Below are 25,453 nucleotides of genomic sequence, written 5' to 3' on the forward strand. Positions count from 1 at the left end.
TTGATCCGAGCACGGGAAACCATGTGCCGCCTCAGAGCAAAGCTCTGACATCACTTTGGAAGCTCCGCCTCCCAGGCCTGATGGACAGTTCCCATGACAGCATGGCTAATTCATCCTATCATTTACGGAAAAACTGTTTACGGTAAGCAAACTTGCTTTTCTTGTTGGTGGACATTGGCACATCTTGGGTGTTATTATAAGGTCACAGGATCTCTTCCTTCAACCATCCTAGAAGTGCTGATTTCCCATTACCATGTAAATCCTGGAATTCATGGTTTATTGCATCACATTCTTTCCCTTTCAAATATGGAATAACAAACACACATTCACATTCTGGGTATTAAAACATATTTAATTTGTTAAAGTTTGTTTTAAAAAATATATTTTTTAAAAGAAATACATTTTCTTTAACAAAAATATATTACCTGGCAGTGAACCAGCACACATGAAATATCCAGATCCTCCAACCGATATTTTCGCCTATAGGCATCATAAATAGCCCCTTTGATGGATGAATTGAATGCTCTGTGTGGCACTCAACCCTTCCTCTTCCCTGCAAGTCTTGTCTGTAACAGGACCGCACATCCATCTTGTGGTGGCTCAGCAGCAGATGGATCTAATTTGATTACCACAGGGTCACTCCTTCGTAATCAAAGCAGAAGCCAAACCTACACCCAGAGCTGCAACACCAGGCGCCAATGAATTAGATACATAGCATCCAACAAATAAATTTGCCACCTGCACCAAGGGAAGGAGGTGATGGCACATAACTGCTGCTTCTGCTCCTGGCATAATGACCTTAATAATCAGCAAAGTCCCAGTATGGGATTCAGCCATCCCTGGAGAACCACAACTTCCTGTAAATTCTCAATAGTGGTGATTTTGTGGAATGGTGACTTTGTGGCATATTCCAAATAAGTTTATAGAGCAGGTCCGAAGGGAGCAAGTCAAGTTTTTCTTGATCTATGTTATAGCATAACCTCCAATGTATTATATTGTATGAAAAAAGTTACATCCAAAACTGCTGTACAGGAAATAGATTCATTTAGAGACCAATAACGTCCTTTGTCCTCTCCCCTAACACATACAGGGTATTAGTAATTATTCCAACCTATCAGTCTTCACGAGGTCATTGGAAATGCTGCAGAACTCTATGAATGTCATTTCTCAGACAGCTCATCAAATCATTAAGATCCTTCAATGAATTAGAGGAAGATCCTAGAGTATCAACTGAGTTGATTAACAGGGTAATAAGGACTGTTTCATCCTCTGCTGTACAGTAACAGTAAGGACAAACTGTTTGAAGGAACACCAACACCCAAATTCAGGCCTACTCAGCACAATGAAAAAAAAAAGTGAAAATGTTTAAAAACTAAAAAGGAGAAGGTTGAGGTTACAAGCTTCAAATTGTGTGTATTTAACAATATACATTTGCTTCTGTCTCTCATCCTTTGACACTGTAACCCACGAGATATTATCAGCATTTCAGCCAGACAACATTAGAACAGCCTGATAAGAATATAGTGTTTGCCTGCTGGTTAGATGTCCCCCAGGTCTTCATACAATGATGTTATTTTCTCATCCACATTGAGCTCACATGACCCCTCCTCTGGTGATGGGTGTATGGTGAGCGGTGGTGGTGGCATCCCTCTGCCAGGTTTTATTACCTGGCTATAGATGGCTTCATTATTATTGTTGTTTGTGCTATTAAGGCTTGATTTTCCCACTGAGGTGGTGCCATCTTTTTTCACTCTGTCCAGATCTGTGCTTTTGTCTGGTAGTCGGGGAATCACTACCCCTTGGGGTTTTGGAGCAGGGATGGGTTTTGGCCCCTTGGCTTTGAATCTCTGTGGTTTTTTAATCTTTTGGAAGACAGGCACTGAATAATCATCTGTATTGGGATTATAGGGGTACTCGTACCCAAGCTTGTCATCAATCCCCTGTGTCTTCCAGGCATCTATTGATAGGCAGGCTTCATCGTAGATATTTGAAGAAGAAGGGGGTGGCATCTGGGCTCTTCCTTCAGGTTCATCGTAAATGTGCTCCTCAGGTTGCATCCTGCTTGGTGGCTTAGGGTCAACCACCATTTTTACCATCTCATAGCTGACCTTTTCATAAAGATCCGAATATAGTGGACTCTGCTTTCCCTCCTCAAGTATACCACAAGATCTCAAAGTGTTATGACCTTTGACTCCACTGCCTGGCACACTGTCAACAGGATCAGAGTATAAGGAATCCACACCGGGTATGAATGCCTTTACAGAGTCCTTGGGTTCAGAGTATAGGCTGGTTGGGTCTTCCAGAGGCCCTGATGCACCCTTGGGCATCTTTAGGAGTGGGGAACGAGGAGGAGTATTAGGGCCAGCAGACTTAGTTGGTGGCACTGGTGGCTCTGGAAGACTTCGGGCTTTTAATAGCTTCATCATCTCTTTGTCTTCAGGGCCCTTAGATTTTCCGTCCTTCCTAACTAAGAAATTCTCAGTGGAGCTTAGCTTGCTCGTGAGTCCGCCTTTATTTATGAGATCCTCAGGCGTGGCAAAATCTATGTTGAGTGTTTCACTTGTAGTATCAGAGGCCTGTGAAGTGACAGAACTAGAGGACAATGATTCAGCAATAGCATTCTTCACCAGCAGCATGGCAGGGCAATCTGACTCCACAGAATTGTAGCTCTGGCGATTCTCCTCAACTTGGGCTTTCTGTTCTTTGATGGAAGCCTCCACAATGAGGAAGATGTCATTTCCCTGCTTAGTCTCAAATGTGAAATTCCCCGCTCCAGAATCGCAGCGTCTGCCAGCTTCAAAGGAAAACATTACCTGTAAGGGAAAGAGAAGAAAAGGTTGGGGTTAACAAAGGAGTGCCCTCAACAAGAAAAGCGAATTGCTTCCCATTAACACATTGCAAATGGATTCCCTACTTCTCCATATTATTTCCTTCATCTTTAACTACATCCCTGCTCCAATAGTTTCTCTAGCTTCCTGGTCAAGGAAGACTAACCCTGAGACTAACCCTCCATGTTGATCTTGTGCTAGCAGGGGGTCAGTGCGACACAGCAGTCACCTTACTTCCTACCCAAGAGCTCAAGTGCATTGTGTCTGTAAAGTCTCTAAGCCATGCCAGCCCTGTAGAAAACACTCAAACACCCTCCTCCTTTGCTGCAGTACATAGCCTTTTGGCAGAACTGGCTCTGTGAATAGATTGTTAAACACACTAGAAATTTGCTACAATTTACTAAGCTAGGAGTCTGTTACTTAGATTGGTATGTGAGAAAATGTTTAACCACTGAATATGAACTTAAGGCATACTGTAGTTATTCAGCAAATGATTAAGATATAACAGATCAAAAATTAATACATTTCACAGAAGAGCCAAACCAAAAAGATATTTCTTTTCTTCTTTCCACCAAATGTCCTCCCTTAGAAAACTTGGCACTTTCATTTTTAGCTTTTATTTTATTTTTCTGGGAATTTATCAGTGTTTATCATAATAACAAGGAGAAAAATCAGTGACAAAAATTTTTCCCCATTGATTTTTCTCCTGTTTTTGCTCATTATGATAAACACTGATAAATTCCTGGCAAAAAATAAATAGCAACTGAAAATAATAATAATAGTTGCAGACATTTGGATGTGAGTAATGAAGCTACATACTCTCCCCCTCCACAAACTGTATATGTGTATCATAATGGGGTAGATTTTATAAAAGTACGTCTACGCGTACTTTTGTTCGCGCACCAGCGCAAACAAAAGTACGCCAGATTTCAATAGATACGCGCGTAGCCGTGCGTATCTTTTAAAATCCGGGGTCGGCGCGCGCAAGGGGGTGCACATTTGTGCACCTTGCGCGCGCCGAGCCCTGCGCGCACTGCCCGTTCTCTCCAAGGCCGCTCCGAAATCGGAGCGGCCTCGAAGGGAACTTTCCTTCCGCCTCCCCCCACCTTCCCCTACCTAACCCACCCCCCCAGCCCTATCTAAATCCCCCCTACCTTTATCGCAAAAGTTACGCCTGCCGAAGCAGGCGTAACTCGTGCGCGCCGGTGGCCCGCTGGCGCGCCATCACCCGACCTGGGAGCTGGTCCGGAGGCCTCGGCCACGCCCCCAGGCCGGCACCACGCCCCCCGGAATGCCCTGAACGTTGCGCCTCCCCCCGACACGCCCCCCCCTAGCAAAGCCCTGGGACTTACACGCACTGCCGAGCCTATGCAAAATAGGCTTGGCGCGCGCAGAGGGGTTTTTTTTTTTTTTTTTTTAAAGGGTTACGCGCGTAACCCTTTTAAAATCTGCCCCAGTGTGTCTTCCACAACTTATCTCTTTCTGCTGAGATGCTTTATGATGATAAAGCTCCAATGCTGAAATAGTGAAGAGCCTTCACATACATGACTATCGAGGTTTTCTTACTTTTTTCTTGTAACCTAGACACTGTGGTGACCTCCAGAAGCCCAGAAAGCAGTTTCAACTGTTTCTCTATTATGGGTGATTTCAGCCAATCCTACTTCCCAAATATACAAGATGATGGATTCTGACTTGGAGCTTCTATGAAAGCAATTTCACCTTAGAGACTGGCTATTGTGAGAATCAAGGTGATAAATAAGAAATTACTTTTCATTTAAAAAGATACTTTAATATGAATTGCCTTCTCAGAAATGCTGCAATTTGACAGCATTTTATAAGTTATTAATAGGCAGCTGGTTACTACCTAATAATAACTTAAACACTGATTTTTCACCAAGCTAATAAATGGCATTGAAAATCTATATGGGGCAAATTGTCAGTCACAGCTATAGCTGAGCCCATCTTCCAGCACTGTGTCAGTTTCTCCTGTCCTCTGGTGCCAGTAATACAACACTAGAGAGAAAGAGAAAGCTGATACATAGTTTTTGAAGCTAAAACAAAACTTTTAGTTGCCCAGTGCTAGCTTGCTAACAAAAATCAATATTTAGCTCAAACTAGGCAACATTCACTACATAGATCAGATGTAGGTAATATCGGCCCTGGAGTGCCACAACCAGGTCTGGTTTTCAGGATATCCACAATGAATATGCATAAGGTATATTTGCATACACTGCCTCCACTATATGCAAACATCTCTCATGCATATTCATTGCAGATGTCCTAAAAACCAGACCTTTTTGTGACACTCCTGGGGTGGCTTCCTTTCAAGGAAACAGGCTGCGCAGAACACTGCTCAAGGTGTTAAACTTTAAACAGGTGTAACTCATTCTGAAGACAGTTAAGGAAGGCTTGAGAACCGAGTTACAAAGGTCACAAAATCTTCCAGCTTCTTGACTGCAGTGCTGGACAAGGCAACAACACGGAGAAATGAAACACCTGCATAGCCATAATATTTTGCTGGATCACGTGAAAAGGAGAAAATATTTTTTCTCCTCTGTGAAAAAAGTCCAGAAATGTTCTAAACGTCATTATTTTCCAAAGATTGTGAGAGAGAGAAAAAGTCTAGGAAGCATGTTGAATTTGTTGGGTGACAAAGGAACTGCATGGGTTGCGGAATACAAGTATACACTATATATGCAGAGAAATTACCAACTACCAACTATTTGCAGCTCAGATCAATCTGGCTTGGTTCTGGCAGGCGTTGGGTGGAGGCTGATCACCCGTGGTTTCTCTGGGTTGCATTGCTCTGCCATTTTTATGCATCTACTGTTATGGTTTATTGTTAAAATATTTAGCTGTGCAAGCATAATATACCTGCACCTATTTAATTTCGCCTTACCCATCCTATCAAGGCAGAAAAGGGAATACGGTATCAAGAACAAGCTGTCAGTCTATTTTTCATGCTGGAGGTATATGTTAGAGCTGACCCCCTGAAGATCTTTTAAGGCTTTTTGACTCTTATGCTACATTTGTAGGCCTCTAACATTTAACATTTAGCAAATTGAGACTGACATATTTGCTCATCATGAGTCAAAAGAGGAAAAAAAATGTGTATCTCAGCATGTGCAACAAAAGGGGTAATTCCTTCCTGACTCCTTCATATTTTGGCAGCAGTCCTATCTGGGAACATATCATGTTCTTAAAGTTGTGTAGTCCCTTCTCTGCCTTGAGAGAGAGGCTGACTGCCTGCAACCCTTCCAGATCTCTAAGATCGTCACTCAGAGCCTCCTTAATTGTTCTGTTGACAAAAGAAATAAAGAATGGATACCTGCCCTCCAGTTTCATATGTTTGCCCAGTTTTTCTATGTTGGTATTCAACTTCCTCCATCAGTATAGCATTATTTTTTTCCCCCATACTGTAATACATTTGTTAAGGGACCTGTGGTTTCCCCTTACTAAAGGAGCGTACCAATTAACTGGGGAGGTTCTGTGCAGAGATATATGTGAGAGACGTTTGGGTTTTGCTCCCCCATGTGGGAACATGCATGTGGCATGTTTTAGTTGTTTATCATCCTGACGCACCTGCTAGCCTCGTAGATTTTTAGTTAGACTTTTTCCTCATGTATGGGAATTGGAGTAAGGAAATGTTCCTGTTTAGCAGCCAGACTCTGCTGACTTGTCTATCTAGCCTTTAAGATTTGTTTTGGACTTAAGACAATTTTTGAGAATTCCTGTGAGAGCCAATCCCCCTGGTTGCAGTGGATTGGGGCGTCCCTGTATTCTAGGATGGATTGGGGGTAAGGAAGACCTGCAGTGTGATATATTTCCTTCAGAGTGTAGACCTGACAGTGACCTGATTCAGAGGAAGAATATTTTTGCATTAACTATCTTTTGCACTATCTCCTCTGTTTGGAGGCAAGGAAGTTTTATTTCACCCTTCCTGCTTCTTGCTTGATTTTTCCCCATCAACTAATATTTTTGTCCACTTGGAGCTGATAACCTATGGTATCTGGTAGTCAGTTTACCAAACCTTTGGAAGAGGGAAGTCTTTCATCCAGAAGGATACAGAGGTGTTACAAATTCCATCTAAAACAAGGGATGCCAGTAAAGCGCACTACCAGGAGAAACAAAGAAGATACAACATAAAGGTAGCAAGAACTTTGTTGTTGATAAGGGACGTTTTCATGAGGGAGTGAGAAATGCCCACCAGGCAGAGGCACAGAAGTTCACCTTCTCAATGAGAGGGCAGGGTCTTCACAGTTTACGTAACCGAAAATGCTGGCTCCCAGGGGTCCGGCCTCTTCCTCCTCGGACACCACCGGAGCTGTTTTTTCGCCCGAGGAGCAGTAGCTAAAGTGCAAAGCCAGCGAAAAGCTGAAGGTAACCGAAGCCTTTGCATGTTCGGTTGGGCTGAGTGAGGAGTTGGTTAAGGTGCCTTCCTCGCCTTTCAGCTACCTCCTACACATAACGGGAGCTTTGCAAGCTCATCCGCCTCATTTGCTGTTCATTGTTTCTTGAGCCTGAAAGTTGTAGTTGTAGTTGTAGTTAGTTAAGTGGACAGGGTAAGTACCAGGCTTGGTCTACTGGTAAACGAGTGATCGGGATCTCCAGGTCCTCAGTGCCTCTGCTCTGCAGGTTCCCCAGACCGTGAAGTGAAGATTTTTCACGTGTCCTATCTTTCGGGGATGGCGCATTTTAAAGTGATCCACAATCACAAGTGTTTATGTGTTCGTTAAAACTGAGTTGTGTTCGTAGTTTACTGAAATGCACACAAATCCTTTTCTTTCCAATTCACTGTGCATGTTTGTGAAAGAGAGGCAGTGGGATGATCTGGGAGAAATGAAAGGATTTAGTGGAGATGGGGCACTTGGAGAACAGTGGAAAGGGGAAGGGCGGCAGGAGAGGATGGGCTGCACTGAGCTCCAGAGTCTGCCCTTGCTGCCTCATGAAAACCTGTTATGTTCACATGTCCTCAGACCCCCCTCCCCCATCTTGCTTTATCTTACATATCTCAGCCCCTCCCCAAAGAGTTCTTGATAACCCTGGCCTCTTTTTGAGTGCCATTCAAATTGCAGGCAAAGGAGCGAACCAGGTGACTCGCTCGCGCCCGCCCCTCTGCATGGGGAAAGTAATCTCCCCCCCTTATCAAATCCAGAGAGTAAATTTAACATTTGTACCGGTGGGAAGGACTTCTGTGGGCTTCAAAGCTAAGCATTTGCATGGCTCCTCTCTGTCTAACCTAAGGTACTGCTAAGTAGTTCGCATGTCACCATTCGCTAGTCAGAGCAAGAACATAGTCTTAGCTCCTGGCTTACATTCCAGGATGATACAGCATTGCAGAGCCGTGGGCAGCTGCCAGGGACGGGAGCAAAAACCCCTATCAGCAGTCTGTAGGGGCGGTGCCACCTATTTGTTGAGGTGCTGGGGGGGGGGGGCGGAGGAGAGCAGTATTTAGAATTGCCCCTCATGGTCCTACGGAGCCTGACTCCACCTTCTCCTCATACTTTATGCTCCCTTTTGGCCCCCGTGTCTGGGAGGGGCAAGTAGGGTCAGCTGTAGCATCCATGTAGCAGCCTATAAAAATACCAGCTCTGCAACCTATAGGGGCCCTAATATCTCTAAACAAGTCACCTGGGATGGATGATCGGGAGTGGGAAGCAATCATGTACCATAGTCTAGGGGTTCACCCGTCCAGTAAGGGTCAGGTAGAGGCATAGGATACCCAGCCAGGTGGGAGGCTGTACCTATTGGTTCGCTGGCTTATCCTTGGCCCCACCCTCATGGAGCGCCTGCATTCGTAACCACAACAAAGAAAAGGCGTCTTGCATTGCTAACCGCTGGTCCTCGAGTAGCTACGTATTGCACGCCATACGGCAGGGATCGCCCAGGAACATGGTTCGTTCACACCTCATGACTTTAGATTCTCGAAGCAGAAACATGCCACGCTGATCGCTACTTTTCAAAGGGGAAGTGACATTCTGGCTCCTGGAAAGTTGTTTGGCGGTGAAAGTGTTTCTATGAGTCTGAATCAATTCCTTCTATGAGTCTGAATCAATTCCCTCTGTGCTGTAGTAGCTGTTGGTGTACAGTAGAGGAAAACTTATACGAGAACATTTCTGTTCATTCACTTTAAGATTCCGGGTCCGCAAGCGGGAAATGTTTCAGAACTTTCTTTGCAGTGAGGGGGAGCAGAGACAACGTTTGCCGATACGTAATTCAGTATTTTCAGGCGAGGAACAAATTATGCACTTAAGGAAATCTTATTTCTGCCTGCTGTTCTTATTGGCACCTAAGAATACAAAGTCTGATTCTTGTGGGACAGTGGCCTGTGCAAAGATAGAAACTCTTCAGAATGGATTCAACACTGCCGGCATCAAATTGCAAGGTGAAAAGCAGACATGTTGTAAGTTTGCTCGCATTTCGGTTTTCTTTTGATTCAGGCCATGAGGGGTAACACTTTGAAATTGAAAAGGGGTTAATGCTCGGTGGGGCCAGGGGGTTCCCCCTTCCTCAGTGTGATGTACAAAGGCCTCTGACCCATGACCTACGTTCGTGGCTGTGGCATGTCTTGCCCGTCAGTAATAGGCTGTTCGAGACTTTGCTCTTCTGGATTGCATTCGCGCTGGTATTCTTTGGAGTTTGGCATGTTTACAGCGCCATCGTGTAATACGCCAGGCTATGTGGCTTAACGGGGTTCGCCTTATACCTTAGCATGTACAGCCCAGCATAAGACCGAACAAGGAGCCCAACCCTAGGCCCAAAAGGAGATGGGCTGTTTTGCTTCACTATGATAAATCCCCTTAGCTGTTACCAGTTTTCAAGAAAGCCATCTGATCCAGCAGCCATAGCCATTGTTGGGGGGGGGGGGGTCCCATTACGAGCTAGCGGAAGGTACTTCCATGCCTGTGTGTGCCGGGCCCCTGTGGCGGCGGTGTCTTAGTCCAGGAGAGCATTTGTAAATGCAGAAGCATTAGCTGGGAGGTGCCAATATGTATGTAGGAGGCCCAAGGGCCCTCCCTCATTGCCACATATCAGGCCCAGGCCCAAGAGCGGCATCGACTGATCTAGGGCTGATACGAGGGAAGGGGCTCCGGCAAGGCTCAATTTGTAGCCACCGGCTGAGGGCTTGCTTGTGGTGGCCTGAGCTGGGAACCCACTAGGGGCGGGTCCCTGTGGCTCCGCGTGGGCGGAGATTAAAGTATCTGCACCCGCTCAGCCTCGACTGGACTCGATGCCTGATTAGACTCCCCTGTTAGGGATTCTAATAAACAGCTGAGGCCTTTGCATCCGAATTGTGTGTCGTGTTTTTATCCTTGTGTGTAACTGGTGAGACCAGCCGGGCTGGGGTGGGGGCGGTTTTGATCCCAAGGGTGCCTGGGCTGCCTGGTTATTGAAAGAGGCAACCGGATATGCCTGGATTTGTAGGAGCATGGTTAGTAAGGTTTTTGATCTGCGTTTTCAGGGGAAGCTCACATTTAGTCTTGGATGTCAAGGAGTTTGATAGTATTCAATGAACCTTTCTTTTTCTACTATTAAAAAAGCTCAGTTTTGGGCCTGACTTTCTGAAGGTAATATCATCCCCTGATCAGTTCTCCAACTGCAAGACTGAAAATCAATGCTGGCTTGACATTACCCTTCCATCTAACTAGAGGGATCAGGCAGGGATGTCCTCCACCTTTAGCACTCAACTGTAAAGATACTGCAGGGGTTACAATAGGCATTACAGATCATGAAATCGATCTATTCGCCAGTGATGGGGGTTCTGTTCCTGGAAAAGCCATTCTTTTCCTTGCCGAGTTTCATGTCTGTCTGTAGAAGGTTTAGTTGGACTCCTATCAGGATACAAATTACATGAATCTAAAAATAATATACTTCCATTTAATACCTCACCTGATCTGAGAGTAATATTTAACCTCACTTCCCTTTTCAATGGAAATACAGGAGCATACTGTTCTTGGGGATAATTATACCTCTACATATAAAAGACCTGTTTATCATCCAGACATTCTGGATCAATTTAAGAGGGATCTGGGCAGGTGGAGTTATGTCTCAATTTCTTTATTGATCAGGATAAATGTTAAGATGAACATGAAACCCCAAATTATTTTTTTCTTCTCTGTGATGAACCTACATTTTTTTTTTTTTTTAAAGAAACTGAACAATATCCACTTATTGAGAATGGAAAATGTTCCAGAGTCACTTTTAAACTTTTAATTTCTGCCAAAGCAGATGAGGGTCTATCTCTGTACAATCTTGAACAAATACCACTGGATGGCGGAAGTGCAGGGAGCTGTTAGCCCAGAATAGCACAAACTGAAAATCACTCCGTAGTCCTCTTATGAAATGGTTTCATTCTTATGTACACCCAGAAAGCACATCAGAGGATTTGTGTTCCCATCCTATGGTAGGACCAGCTATGCAAGTGAGGAGAAAGGAGGCCGGACAACGTAAGCTCAGCCCTGCTGCTGCTTCTTTGTCACAGATACGTCTTAACCCCATGTTTCAACCAGGGTTTGAAGATCCAGAGTTCTTGGTAGACAAAAGAAATGGGTTTAACTAAAGCAAATGATTATATAAAGGAGATGCTATTATCGGTATGCATGAAGACACTGTTGTCCTAGCCTTCTCACCGTTACAGGTAGACCATTTTTGCACTCTAACAAAACCCTTTTTCTCAGACATTGCATGAGTTAGAACGTGGCATTTGAAGAAAAAAAAAAAAAGAAGCAGCACAGAGGGCTTATTGCAATACTTCATTTGCAAGTAAATGTTACAGATCACAAGGGTAAATCTCTCTACCAAAATAAGTGGGAGAATGAGTTGCAGAAAATACTATCCAAAGACCAGTGAATGCAAACATGGAATCCTGCACAGAAAATCTCGATATGCACTACCCATACTGACACACGTTATTTCAAACATATGTTACCCCCGAGTTGCTAAGTAAGATATGGCCTGATACACCAGACACTTGATGGAGGGGCTGTATACTTAAGGGGACCTTTAAACATATGGAGGATGAGCTTAAAAGGTGTGCGTGCGAGCCCATATATGAAAAGTTTTGATTTATCCGGCCAAGTAGTGGCAAAGTGTAAACAGTTGTGCGAGTGTGAGCCCTTCTTGCTGCGGCATGGTTGATGCTGCCTCATGGGCGTGTCCACGAGACCCATGAAGAAATCTGGAGAAGTCACTTCGGTACGGGCCAGGCTAAGGTTTCACCTGAACCAGCTGGGCCCTAGAATTGCGGTAGCCGGCAGGTCTCAGAAGATTCAGGGAACTAGGCAGGGTCCAGAGGCAGTCCAAGGTCAGGGCTGGTAGCAGACAAGGCACGGTGCAAATTCAAGACGAGGGTCAGGTCCAGCAAGGGCTATGTCTAAGTCCAAAAAGTCCAAGGCTGAGATCAGAACCAGAGAGACGGGCCAAGACAGACAAAACACCAGGGGAACAGACAGGGCAAGACCAAGAGGCAAGGGTAAGACAGACAAGAGGAGGAGGCAAAGATAGGGCAAGGCTGGGAGGCAGGCTGGACCAGGCAAGGAACTGCTGGAGCAGGAAGACCCATTGCTGAAGCAAGGTAGGAAGGACTGTGGAGCCCTTTATAGGACTGACAATGATTGTGTCATTGCTGGGCGCTGCAGTGCTTGCCCCCCGCGGGCCCTTCAAACATGGAAGTGGCAGGCGCACGTGCGCCTAGGTAACAGCGGTGTCCTGCCATGCTCGGGAAGGTCGGCGGCGTACGCCGCGAAGAGGGCACCGGCGGCCTCGGGGTAAGTGAAGCTGCTCGCGGGAACTTCCCGCTAACAGGAAACCATAACACAAAGCTGCTACTTAGCTAGATAAGTTCATCTAAGCAGTGCTTTTAGACTTATCCGGCTAAGTAAGATACCTGGATGTGTCTAAAAAAACTGCTAATTAGATGGCTAAGCGTTAAAACGCTGCTTATTCAATTAAATCAGATAGCCTGATCAGTCTAAAAGGCGCTACTTAGCCGGATAGATCAGAACTTATCTGAATAGATGCCGCTTAGCCGAATAAGTTGGAAGTTAACCGGATAAGTATGTGCAAATGATATACACAAGTAACTTTACTTCCAGTTTTAAAGAGATACATGAGTAGATTTTAATCGCATATTTTAGATGCATTTACCCGCTTTAAGTCGGCTTTCACATGTGCAAGTCAGGGGATTTTCTAACATGGTGCACGGGAAGGAAATTACAATTAGTCTACCAGCTCACCCAGTCCATCCGCAGCTCCTGAAGACCCCCTTGGCTCTTCAGCATAAAGTCCCCCCCCTTTCCACCCAAACCCCTCCTACCCAGTCACTTTTAAGATGTTTACATTCACTTTCACCCAGGGGCGAGGGTGATTACTAAAGCAGGTGGTGCACCAGAAGATTTGCTGCAACCATGTGACTGAAAAACAAATGTTTTGAGATGCTAGGACCAACTTAATTATATCAGACCCTCTCTCAGGCTTATGATCTCAGCATTGAACTATTTTACATAGGCCAGGTTGTAAAAAGTTAAACTAAAATTTCTAGTTATCTTTTTTGTGTATTTCTTACTTTAAGGCGAGGCAGCAGGTATTATGGGGAGGGGTTCATTGAAAACTCTGCACATCCTGTCCCTAATAACTGCTTTTCTCTTCCTATTACCCCTAGTTGAAAACCACAGTTCTAGAACATGTTTCATTTGCTACTTTTTCATAGGTAGGGTTGCTGGGAATTAGTGCTGTTCAGGCAGAATTGGATATTGTGATGTGTGTTTGAGGTATCTGGCTACGCTTAAGTTATAGGATACCACTTCTCGCGACATCTTTAAATATAATTGAAAGTATGGCAGCTACTCAGTATGGAGACTACTCAGAAATCTGTTGTCAGGTGCATTAGTAGAACTGCCAAGGCTCAGACCTGTATGCCTACTACCCACCTATGTTAGCTTTGGGCACAGCCAAAAAATTAAGTCTGGCCTCATTTAGGATATTTTGCAGCTGAAAAGTCTCCCAGAGAGGGCCACATATAATTCTGTTGGCCTAGCATCTCAAAATATTTGTTTCTGTCACATGGCTGCAGCAAATTTTCTGGTGCACCACCAAATTTAACATATTGTAAAACTAACAAATTGGACTGCTACAGATACCTACACAAAAACAACATACTAGCAGATTACCTATACTTGATTGCATAAACAAAGCACAGATAGGCTCTACCAAGTACAGAATATATGACCACAAATTAGAAATAGAAATATTCAAACAAAACCTGAACCGGAAACCCAAAAAAGCCAGAATCTTCCTGCAGGGCAATACCAGAGAAAAAAAACATGAATTTCCTTCTGTACTGTGTAAAATGCAAGATATGAGAGATACACATTTTTCAAACCTGACAAAAAATGAAACACTTCCCAAAAATATAATGAGCAGGAAAAACTCCTAGGAGAACATTACATGCACTTAAAGGGATATTCTCCAAGAGAAAGGCCCTCACCAAATGTAGAATAAGTGACCACAAATTAGAAAATGTGCAGTCAAAAGCTGAAATAGACCTCCAAGAAATCAGACTTTGCATGCAGTGATCTTAGGGATCTCTCCCACATATACAAGTTCTTACTCTCACTCTCTCATATACACACACATTCAGGCTCTCACTCTCTCTCTCTCATACACACACACATTCAGGCTCTCTCTCTCTCTCTCTCATACACACACACACACACAGAATTCAGGCTCTCTCTCTCATACACACACACACAGAATTCAGGCTCTCTCTCATACACACACAGACATTCAGGCTCTCTCTCTCTCATACACACACACACACAGACATTCAGGCTCTCTCTCTCTTATATACACACACACACACATTCAGGCTCTCTCTCTCTCTTATACACACACACACATTCAGGCTCTCTCTCTCTCTCTCATACACACACACATTCAGGCTCTCTCTCTCTCATACACACAAACACTCAGGTTCCCATTCTCAACACATACACAATCTCTTCCAGCCACCACCAAACCCCTTCTTCCTCTGCTGTGGGGATGGGATCTTGCAATGGCCTTGCTCCATCAGGCTTCTTATGATATCAGGCAGCCCTGAATCGGTGTGCCTGATCACAAGGTGGATGGACCCCAGGCCCACCCATGGCTATGCCACTGCTTTCAACCTTTTAAATTTTAGGGCACACTCAAGTTTGCTTGATTTTCAAGGCACACACCACTTACCAAACCTAATTTCACCTTCTCGCCTGCCCAGTAGGATCTCCCCCTTCTCCCCTGTCTTCCCAGCATCCTCATCTCCCCTGCTTAGCATTCCCCTTTGCTCTGTCTGGTCTCCTCCTCCCAGCATGCTCATTAGTAGCATTTTCCTACCTGCTCTTCCTCCTTCAAGGGTAGCAGCTACTCTTTCATCAGCAAGGGCAATGATAGTCTGGTCTTCTTTCACTGGCAAGGAAGTGGCAGCGTGGGGGCCGTCTTTTCACCTGCAGGAGCAGCAGTACTTTTTTGTACTTTTCACTGGCAAAGAAGCAGCAGTGCAGGGCTGTCTTTTGCCAGTAGCAGCAGTGTGGGGGCCTTCTTTCTGCTGGCAGGAGCAGCAACAGCTCAAGGTTTTTTTTCCCCCTTGGCAGGAGCAGCAGTCTGGAGCCTTCTTTCACTGGCAGTTCCTCTGCCTTGAATCAGCTTCAGTGCACACTACTCCTGCCTTGTACCAAAGGTACTTTTGTACAGTGCCAATGCTCAAAAGTTCAATGTGCCAGCCCTGCGGGGAAGGGAGAGAGTTGGTGATAAGGATGATTGCCAAAGTACATCAAAGATCCTGCTGAGACCCATGGGTTCAAAAGCTCTACCCCAGGGGATCCATCACTCAGAGAGACTCCCCGACACACAGGCTCTCTCCCCCTCATACACACCCACACACACTCACTGGCTCTCTCCCCCTCATACACACACACTCACTCACTCACTGGCTCTCTGCTCCTTATACACACACACACACACACAATCACTGGCTCATTTCCCCTCATACACACACACACACACACACACACGGCCGGCCTTATGTGCGCTAAGCCTATTTTAGAAAGGCCCGGCCATGCGCATATGTCCCAGGGCTATGAAAAATGGGCGGGGTGGGGCAGGGTCAGAGGATCCCGGCACAGTGGCCATTTGCAGCTGTGCCAGGGGATCGTGTGCCAGCAGGTTGCCGGCATGAGCAACAGGTATGATAAAGGTCGGGGGGGGGGGGGTCCTAGGGGGTGGAAGGGGAAGGGAAGGGGAAGGGAGGTTGCGTTAGGGGGTTGGGAACGGGGAAAGGCCGCGAGGCTCGGCGCGCGCAAGTGACACAATTGTGCACCCCCTTGCGCGCACCGCCCCCCCCTTGCGCGCACGTTATAAAATCGGGCGTCCATGTGTGCGTGCCCATAGACGCATGCACGTAGGTATTAAAATCTACCCCATACTCACTGGCTCTCTTCCCATCACACACACACATTATATATATATATATATATATATATAAATAAAACTCACTCTCACTGGCTCTTTCCCCATCATATACACACACACACACTTTCCCCATCATATACACACACACTCATTAGCTCTTTCCCCCTCATACATACATACACATACTCTCTCATTTGTTCTCCCTTCCCCTCATAAACACACTCATTCACTGGCTCTTGCACAAAGCAGGCCTACTCTTCTGCTGCAGGCACCAGGGGGATGTGTGCTGGAGCCTTTGTAATCAGCAATTGCTGGTAGGAGTGTGCCGACTCCAGAAGGGCTCTTCCTCAGCTGCAGATGGGAGCAACAGTGCCGGCAGCCCTGCAGATCCTTTGTAGTTAGCATCATGTGGGAGGGTCATGACGGCCCCGTCTCGCTAAGCCTCCTCTTCAGCCTTGCTGATTCCTTTCTTCTGCCATTGGTGGGATAGTTGTTGCCAGCGGCCCCGTTGGGTTTTTCTGCACTTGCAGGCAGGAGGGGAAGTGTTGGCGGCAGAGGTGTACCAAGGATCTCCGGTGCCCGGGGGCCAATGCATTTGTGTTGCGTCTCTTGCGACCCCCCCCCCCCCTCAGTTATCCTCTTTGTAGAAATGCTTGTGGTCACAGAAAGTCTCACTAATACAAACCCCAGATAAAAAACTGAACTGACAGACTATTGTGAGCTGCCTAGGAGGCAAAAGCTTTCCTGCCTGCAGACAAGACGCCACTAGTTTCCTTTGCTCCTTCCCTCTGTGGTACTGATCATGAAGGAGACCGAGTGTTTAGGACTGTGATGTAAAATTTCTCTTTTCTTTCAGCCTTTCCACTTTTTCCATGCAGTGCATTAATGCAAAACTAGAACATCACCATCAATTATAAAAGTAAACCATACTAATAAAAACAGTATTTCAAAGCATCTAATAAAAAAAAACAAGGATAAAAAACATTTCCAAGAAAATCAATAAAATATTTCAACAGAATAAAGCTAATAAGGATAAACTTCCCCTTCTCCATACTTGGGAACTTTTGATTATTTTTTTTTAATTATTATTTCTTTATGCATTTTAAACATTTAACAAGATTACATCTTGAAAGAAAATACAGAGATAACATAATTTATACACCAAAACTATCACCAATCTAGAAAATACAATCTTATTATTATCAGTGTATAAAGTCCTCAAACAGAGTAGGGGCAGAGTATACTCAACTTAAAGAAATGTAGAAAAATAATTATTTTACTACAATAAAGAAATAAAGCTGGGTAGGTACAGAGACTAAATAACTATGAGGAACTTGAGACAATCGTACTTGGAAAGGCAGGTGTTACCACATTTTTCCCCACTAGAAACTGTGTCAATTGGGGGGGGGGGTCAAAGAAAATATAAGTATTATTATTATGCTTTATTATGCATTTACATGGAAACTTTAAGTAATACGCCCCCCCAATTTGTAGGACCTGAGGTCTTAGTAACAGAAAGGCCCTCCTCCTTTTTTGTGTCTCCCGCGAGATATCCGGAAACACTCTGATATTACAATGAAGAAATATTTTAGACCTATGACGGAGGCCTTATTAGCGCGGGTCCTCATTTGCATACTGAATCGCGCGCCCAGGAGAGTGGGAGGACTTAAGTAGACATTCTATTTCTTATTTTTAACAGAGTCTGCTCAAACAGATGCCTCCCACAGTTTATGATGACATTATACAGAGTTGGTCTCAAGAATTAGGGATAACTTTGTCTAGTGAGGTTTATGCTAAACTTATTGCCAGAGCTTGTTACCTTACCACCAATGTAGGCCTCTATGAGGTCCTCTACAAATTTTTAATGCAAGCTTATATATCATCTACACGTGCTTATGCAATGCATATTACACAGTCCGATAGATGCCTAAGGTGGCTTATGGATAGGAGTACTTTGGGACATCTGTTCTGGACATGTCCCTGCTTGCAGAAATTTTGGGGCACAGTTCAGCGTTACATCAAAGAGGTGACGAGATTAACCTCATGCTTAGAAGCTAGTTCCTTTTTATTTGATGACTTACACACCCCTGTCAATACAAATGCATATCTAAATTTGTAGGTGCGTAAAACACTTCTTTTAGCAAAGAACATTATTTTACCTAATTGGCTCCTACCTGAAGCTCCCACACTAACTCAGTTAGTGCATTGCCTGTGTGCTATGGAGAATCATATTGAAAAAATTGTTTTGACTATAAAGCGAAAGTCGTTTTGGAAAATTTGGGAAATGTATCTGCAAACTCAGCCTCATAAAATTCAGAGTTTTTACTTGAATGTTCTTCAATGATGGTTGCCTGAATCCATTGGTTGTAGTGCTTATTGGGAAGGGATTTTAAGGTTGGCCGCTTGTTAATGGGTAACCTTTATATTTCGGTCAGTGACTGAGGGTGCGCAGATTCCCCCATCCTCAGTCACATCTCTCACGTTACTGTGTATTTTGCCTATGCTAATATTAATAAAAAGATTTGAAACATACCAGGCAGGAACTGATGCAATACCACCAGTAATCTTTGAAAACCTTAGATTTAAAATGATACATGAAGGTCTCGCAATCAGTATTGATTGCTGCAGGGGTAGATTTCGTAGTTATGCTCGGCTCGATTGTCAATTTCTTTGCAATTCTAAACAGTTTTTGGGGTTGTAGCCAATTTCTCTAATGCGTTTAGAGAAATATTCTCGTTTGGTCTCATTTATCAGGGAATGATAAGATTTCAATAATGACTTGTAGTAAACTAAAGAGTTTCCATGCCTCCTGCAGGTTAACCTTTAGATTGCTCCTTTAAATTTTTCCAACAAATTTCCTCATTTTATCATAATCTCTCTTTTTATAGTTAAATGCTACTGCAGTATTCACCCTCCAGTGATTATATCAAATTTTATTACATTATGATCACTATTGCCAAGCGGATCCACCACCTCTATCTATTGCACCAGGTCCTGCATTCCAGTGAGAATTAGATCTAATGTAGAAACATAGAAACATAGAAATGACGGCAGAAGAAGACCAAATGGCCCATCCAGTCTGCCCAGCAAGCTTCACACACTTTTTTCTCTCATACTTATCTGTTTCTCTTAGCTCTTGGTTCTATTTCCTTTCCACCCCCACCATTAATGTAGAAAGCAGTGATGGAGCTGCATCCAAGTGAATATCTAGCTGATAAGTTAGGGGTAATAGGGGTAGTAACCGCCGCAATAAGCAAGCTACACCCATGCTTATTTGTTTTACTCAGACTATGTTATACAGCCCTTATTGGTTGTTTATCTTCTCCCCTGCCGTTGAAGCAGGGAGCTATGCTGGATATGCTTGAAGTATCAGTTTATTCTTCTCCCATGCTGTTGAAGCAGAGAGCCATGCTGGATATGCATCGAAAGTGAAGTATCAGGCACATTTGGTTTGGGGTAGTAACCGCCGTAACAAGCCAGCTACTCCCCGCTTTGTGAGTGTGAACCCTTTTTTCTTCTCCCCTGCCGTTGAAGCAGGGAGCTATGCTGGATATGCTTGCAGTATCAGTTTTTTCTTCTCCCCTGCCGTTGAAGCAGAGAACTATGCTGTATATGCATAGAAATTGAAGTAACAGGCTTATTTGGTTTGGGGTAGTAACCGCCGTAGCAAGCCAGCTACTCCCCCCTTTGTGAGTGCAGATCCTTTATTCCACATTTCCTCCTGCTGATGAAGCTAGAACGATGTTGGAGTCACAGTAAGCATGTGTACGTTTATTGAATAAGGGTATTGTCTCCAGGCAGTAGCCATCATTCTGGTGAGTCACCCACTCTTCATTGGCAGCCTCTTGACTTTATGGATCCACAGTGTTTATCCCACGCCCCTTTGAAGTCCTTCACAGTTCTGGTCTTCACCACATCCTCCGGAAGGGCATTCCAGGCATCCACCACCCTCTCCGTGAAGAAATACTTCCTAACATTGGTTCTGAATCTTCCTCCCTGGAGCTTCAAATCGTGACCCCTGGTTCTGCTGATTTTTTTCCTACGGAAAAGGTTTGTCGTTGTCTTTGGATCATTAAAACCTTTCAAGTATCTGAAAGTCTGTATCATATCGCCTCTGCTCCTCCTTTCCTCCAGGGTGTACATATTTAGATTCTTCAATCTCTCCTCGTACGTCATCCGATGAAGATCCTCCACCTTCCTGGTCGCCCTTCTCTGTACCGCTTCCATCTTGTCTTTGTCTTTTTGTAGATACGGTCTCCAGAACTGAACACAGCACTCCAGGTGAGGCCTCACCAAGGACCTGTACAAGGGAATAATCACTTCCCTTTTCTTACTCGATAGTCCTCTCTCTATGCAGCCCAGCATTCTTCTGGCTTTTGCTATAGCCTTGTCGCATTGTTTTGCAGACTTCATATCATTAGACACTATCACCCCAAGGTCCCTCTCCTGCTCCGTGCACATCAGCCTTTCCCCCCCCATCGAATACAGTTCATTCGGGTTTCCACTCCCCATATGCATGACTTTGCACTTCTTGGCATTGAATCTCAGCTGCCATATCTTCGACCACTCTTCCAGTTTCCTTAGATCCCGTCTCATTCTCTCCACTCCTTCCGGCGTGTCCACTCTGTTGCAGATCTTAGTGTCATCCGCGAAAAGACAAACCTTGCCTTCTATCCCGTCCGCAATGTCGCTCACAAAGATATTGAACAGGACCGGTCCCAACACTGATCCTTGCGGTACACCACTTAAAACCGCTCTCTCTTCAGAGAAGGTTCCATTTACCATCACACATTGTCTTCTGTCCGTCAACCAATTTGCAATCCAGGTCACCACCTCGGCACTCACTCCCAAGCTTCTCGTTTTATTCACCAGTCTCCTATGGTTGGTTCCATGACCAACTGCTGCATGAAGCAGTCATTAATGACATCTAGGAACCTTACCTCCCTTGCATGTGACATTTACCCAATCAATACTCATGAAACTGAAGTCTCCATTATTGCGTTGCCCATTTTACTAGCCAATCTAACCTCTGTTAGCATTCTGCAGTCTATTTCCTCACCCTGGCCATGCAGGCATTAATCTATATATATCCTCACTACTATACTCTCCTTTTACTCTTGGGATTTCTATCCTTAAGGATTCCAGAATGCAATTTCTTTCCTGCAAAGCTTGTATCCTGCCTGGCTCTATGCCATCTTTAACATATAGTGCCACCCCTCCCCCAATTTTATCTGCCCTGTCATGTCAGTATAATTTGTACCCTAGTATCAGAGTGCTCCATTTGTTATCCTCCTTTCACCAGGTTTCAGAGATGCTTATTATGTCTATATCTTCTTTTAGTGCCATGCATTCTAATTCTCCAGTCTTTTTTTTTTCAGACTTCTGGCATTTGTATACAGACATTTTAAAATAGGTTTATTTGTACTTTTATTTTTAAATGTACTCACAAACTGCTTATTAACAGATGTTATAGGCAGTTTAGAGTCATTTTTATCTGTGTGCTCTGTATTGAAATACATCTAGTTTTTCAGCTTTATGAACTACTGCTCTATTGGGACGTGCTAACATACTTGGTTTGCCAGTATCGTTTAAGATACTTGCCTCTGAACCAGGCGCTGCTAGTGACTAGCTGCTTTCCCCCATGTTCTTTTTTAAAAGCTAGCAGCTCGGTTCCACTCTGATTAAGGTGAAACCCATCCAGTAGGAATAGCGTCCCCCTTCTCCAGAATGTTCCTCAATTTCTAACAAACCTAAAACTTTCTTCCCTACACCACTGTCTCATCCACGCTTCTGCCTTCCTTCCATTCACTCTAAGTGGTACCAGATGCTGAACAGAGGTGGCTCCTGCAGCACTTTCCTACACTGGCTTTGTGGCAAGGGAGAAGGAGTGGTGCGGAGGGGAAGACAGCATGGCACACGAGAGAGAGGGGGAGAGACAGCATGGCACACGAGAGAGAGAGAGAGAGAGGGGAGAGACAGCATGGCACACGAGAGAGAGAGAGAGAGAGGGGAGAACAGCATGGCACACGAGAGAGAGAGAGAGAGAGAGGGGGGGGGGAGAGACAGCATGGCACACGAGAGAGAGAGAGGGGGAGAACAGCATGGCACACGAGAGAGAGGGGGAGAGACAGCATGGCACACGAGAGAGAGGGGGAGAGACAGCATGGCACACGAGAGAGAGAGGGGAGAGCATGGCACACGAGAGAGAGAGAGAGAGGGGGAGAACAGCATGGCACACGAGAGAGAGGGGGAGAGACAGCATGGCACACGAGAGAGAGAGGGGAGAGCATGGCACACGAGAGAGAGAGAGAGAGGGGGGAGAGCATGGCACACGAGAGAGAGGGAGAGAGGGGGAGAGCATGGCACACGAGAGAGAGGGGGGAGAGCATGACACACGAGAGAGAGAGGGGGAGAGCATGGCACACGAGAGAGAGAGAGAGGGGGGAGAGCATGGCACACGAGAGAGAGAGAGAGAGAGGGGGGAGAGCATGGCACACGAGAGAGAGAGAGAGAGGGGGAGAGCATGGCACACGAGAGAGAGAGAGAGAGGGGGGGAGAGCATGGCACACGAGAGAGAGAGAGAGAGAGAGGGGGGAGAGCATGGCACACGAGAGAGAGAGAGAGGGGGGGGAGAGCATGGCACACGAGAGAGAGAGAGAGAGAGAGGGAGAGCATGGCACACGAGAGAGAGAGCGGGGGGAGAGCATGGCACACGAGAGAGAGAGAGAGAGAGGGGGAGAGCATGGCACACGAGAGAGAGAGAGAGAGGGGGGGAGAGCATGGCACACGAGAGAGAGAGAGAGAGAGAGAGGGGGAGAGCATGGCACATGAGAGAGAGAGAGAGAGAGGGGGGGAGAGCATGGCACACGAGAGAGAGAGAGAGAGAGAGAGAGAGGGGAGAGCATGGCACATGAGAGAGAGAGAGAGAGGGGGACAGCATGGCACACGAGAGAAAGAGAGGGGGGGATAGCATGGCACATGAGAGAGAGGCAGGGGTACAAGGAAATGTAGACAGAGGAGCACTCAGAGGACAAAAAAAAATCAGGATTCTTTACAGAAGATGGAGGAAGAGAAACACAAGCAGACTTACAGAAAATAAGAAGCTGAAGAGAGGATGACTGCGCTGAGAAAGATAAACTCCAGGAGTGGGAAGAAGCAGGGTATTTGTTCCTTCCTTGATAGTGCTGAAATTTGGTGTGTAGGCCCTAATAGACCTTTTCTGAAGATAAATACATTAGAGCTTACTGAACACACTCTTTGGCACTGCCATGTGTAAAAGAAAAGGAATTTCTCCACCTACCTAAGTATCATCTGCTAATGTTAGCGTAAGCAGAACCTAAAAGTTTCCAGGTGTGATCATTAACCCGGGTGCATGAAACTTGGAATTAAGTAGCAGTAAGAGGAGACCGAGCTCTCTCCTCCAAAATTCTCATACAGCTCCTAAGTGCTTCCACTCTGCAGAGCAGCAATTGTATAGATGCGTTCTTCTTTTCTCCCTGCCCTCATCAGACTAGCCCCGCAGCTTCGTGGTCAGCATGAGCTGGGGTTAGGGGTGCCACGGAGGCAGCATTCATAGCCGCTGGGCGGGGGGAGGGGTAGAAAGTTGTGGTGACTGCTTAAGGGTGGACATTTAGTGACTAGATATAGGGCCCATGACTGGAAAGTTCTGGAAGGATCTCTGGTGTATGGCTCTAAAGGAAGGGGGGGGGGGGGACGGAAAGGGAGGAGGATCTAAAATAACAGAAACATTCTCCTGAGTAGCTGCGACTGAAGGCTCGTGGCACCAGATCCCAGCCATAGTTCCAACTGAGCTGGGAGTACAATGGAGCAGGAGGAAACTGCCTGCCCGGAATAAAAATCCTGCATGCTGCGAACAACAGGGCTTTGATGAGAGGATGGAGAACATGGATTTGAAAGAAAGAGAGAAGAAAAAAAAAAAAGAAAGCAGCACCCTCAGGATTTTAGCACTAGTGAGAGAGGTTATTAAGAGAAGGTTTATGGAATCCCGCACCTTTCTCCTGCAGGCTTAGAGTGGGAGGAAAGAGGAAATGCTGGACATTATGCGTGGTGGTACCCCGATGGCAGTCAGTAACAGAGGATTAATTTATTTTTTTTAAACAGCTGCATAGAGGAAGAGAAAAGAGAGCGAAAAAAAGAAAACGCTATACAGAAAGCAGCAGCTTGAAGAAGTGCTAAAGTCCTAGGATGTGCCTTTGTGAGCCTCTGTTGGGGACAGAGTCAGGCTGTGACAGAACTTTCCGGCACTCCAGTGGGTGGTGCACCGTGACCTGTACTGGTCCAGCCTCAGGACCCCCCCCCCCCCCCAAATCTCTGTCTTCACTTGACAGCAAAGCAGAGAAAAGGAAGAACTTTTCACCCCACCAATAGACAGAGCCATTTTAAACCAGATCACATTTTCCAGTCAGTTTCTTTCTTTGGTAAACCACTTCCTAACTCCAGGCCATCTCTGTCGACTGAGCACTGCAGAGCCGTCACAAAAAGGACAATACCGCCCGAGTCTTACTGCCAAGAGCCTTACCGCTACCAGAGGAAGAGAAGAGTCATTTCCTAAAAGGGAAGTGGGTTTGATCAGCTTCAACTTTCTGAGCAACATGCATGCTGCTGAAATTAAACCAAGACAAGATTATAAATATCCTGTGATGTGCGAGCTGCAAAAACACCACTGTCAGTTCTCAGTGATCCTCCCTGGCTTTCAGGCCCAGGATTATTTTTGGTAGACCCAAGGTATTTCTGAGGAGCAGGAGAGGTCTTTCACTAAGCCGCAGTATTTTGCCCTGAAGGAACAGCACTGCGGGAGTCACAAAGCTGTGGTGGATGACGCTGCGGCTCTGTGAATCCCACGGAATTTTTCCCAGCAGGAGAATACAGCAACACATGGTGTTTTCCCACAGGGAAAAATGGCACGGCAGCGAAACCATCCACACAACCCACGAAGGCGGCCCTGGGACTAGAATGTCCGTTCCCCCCTCCCCAGTAATGTAAAACTCCCGCTTAAAAACCCCGCGCCGTTCCTATTGCGTGACAGGGGAAAAAGCTGGGTGGTGCCATTTTCCTTGATGGCTGCTGCCCGGGCCCAGAGCCTCCCAGAGGATGCACATTTTACAAGGAAGGGAGAAGGTCCAGGGTGGGGGATCCACTAGACCATAAGAGAGGTTTTTTTG

The 25,453-nt window shown here is 45.5% G+C and overlaps 1 protein-coding gene across 1 annotated transcript in view; it reads right to left on the minus strand.

Annotated features, from left to right (window-relative positions):
• Positions 1-331: 331 nt before the first annotated feature.
• The window catches only part of DOK1 (docking protein 1), a 169,006-nt gene continuing 143,884 nt past the window's right edge, over positions 332-25,453 (minus strand). The window contains exon 5 of the mRNA XM_029596004.1: positions 332-2,813. Within this exon, the coding sequence (XP_029451864.1) occupies positions 1,539-2,813 (1,275 nt within the window). The 3' untranslated portion in view covers positions 332-1,538. The remainder of the gene's footprint in view (positions 2,814-25,453) is intronic.

Source organism: Rhinatrema bivittatum, chromosome 1, assembly GCF_901001135.1.
Source record: "Rhinatrema bivittatum chromosome 1, aRhiBiv1.1, whole genome shotgun sequence".
Lineage (NCBI taxonomy): Eukaryota > Metazoa > Chordata > Amphibia > Gymnophiona > Rhinatrematidae > Rhinatrema > Rhinatrema bivittatum.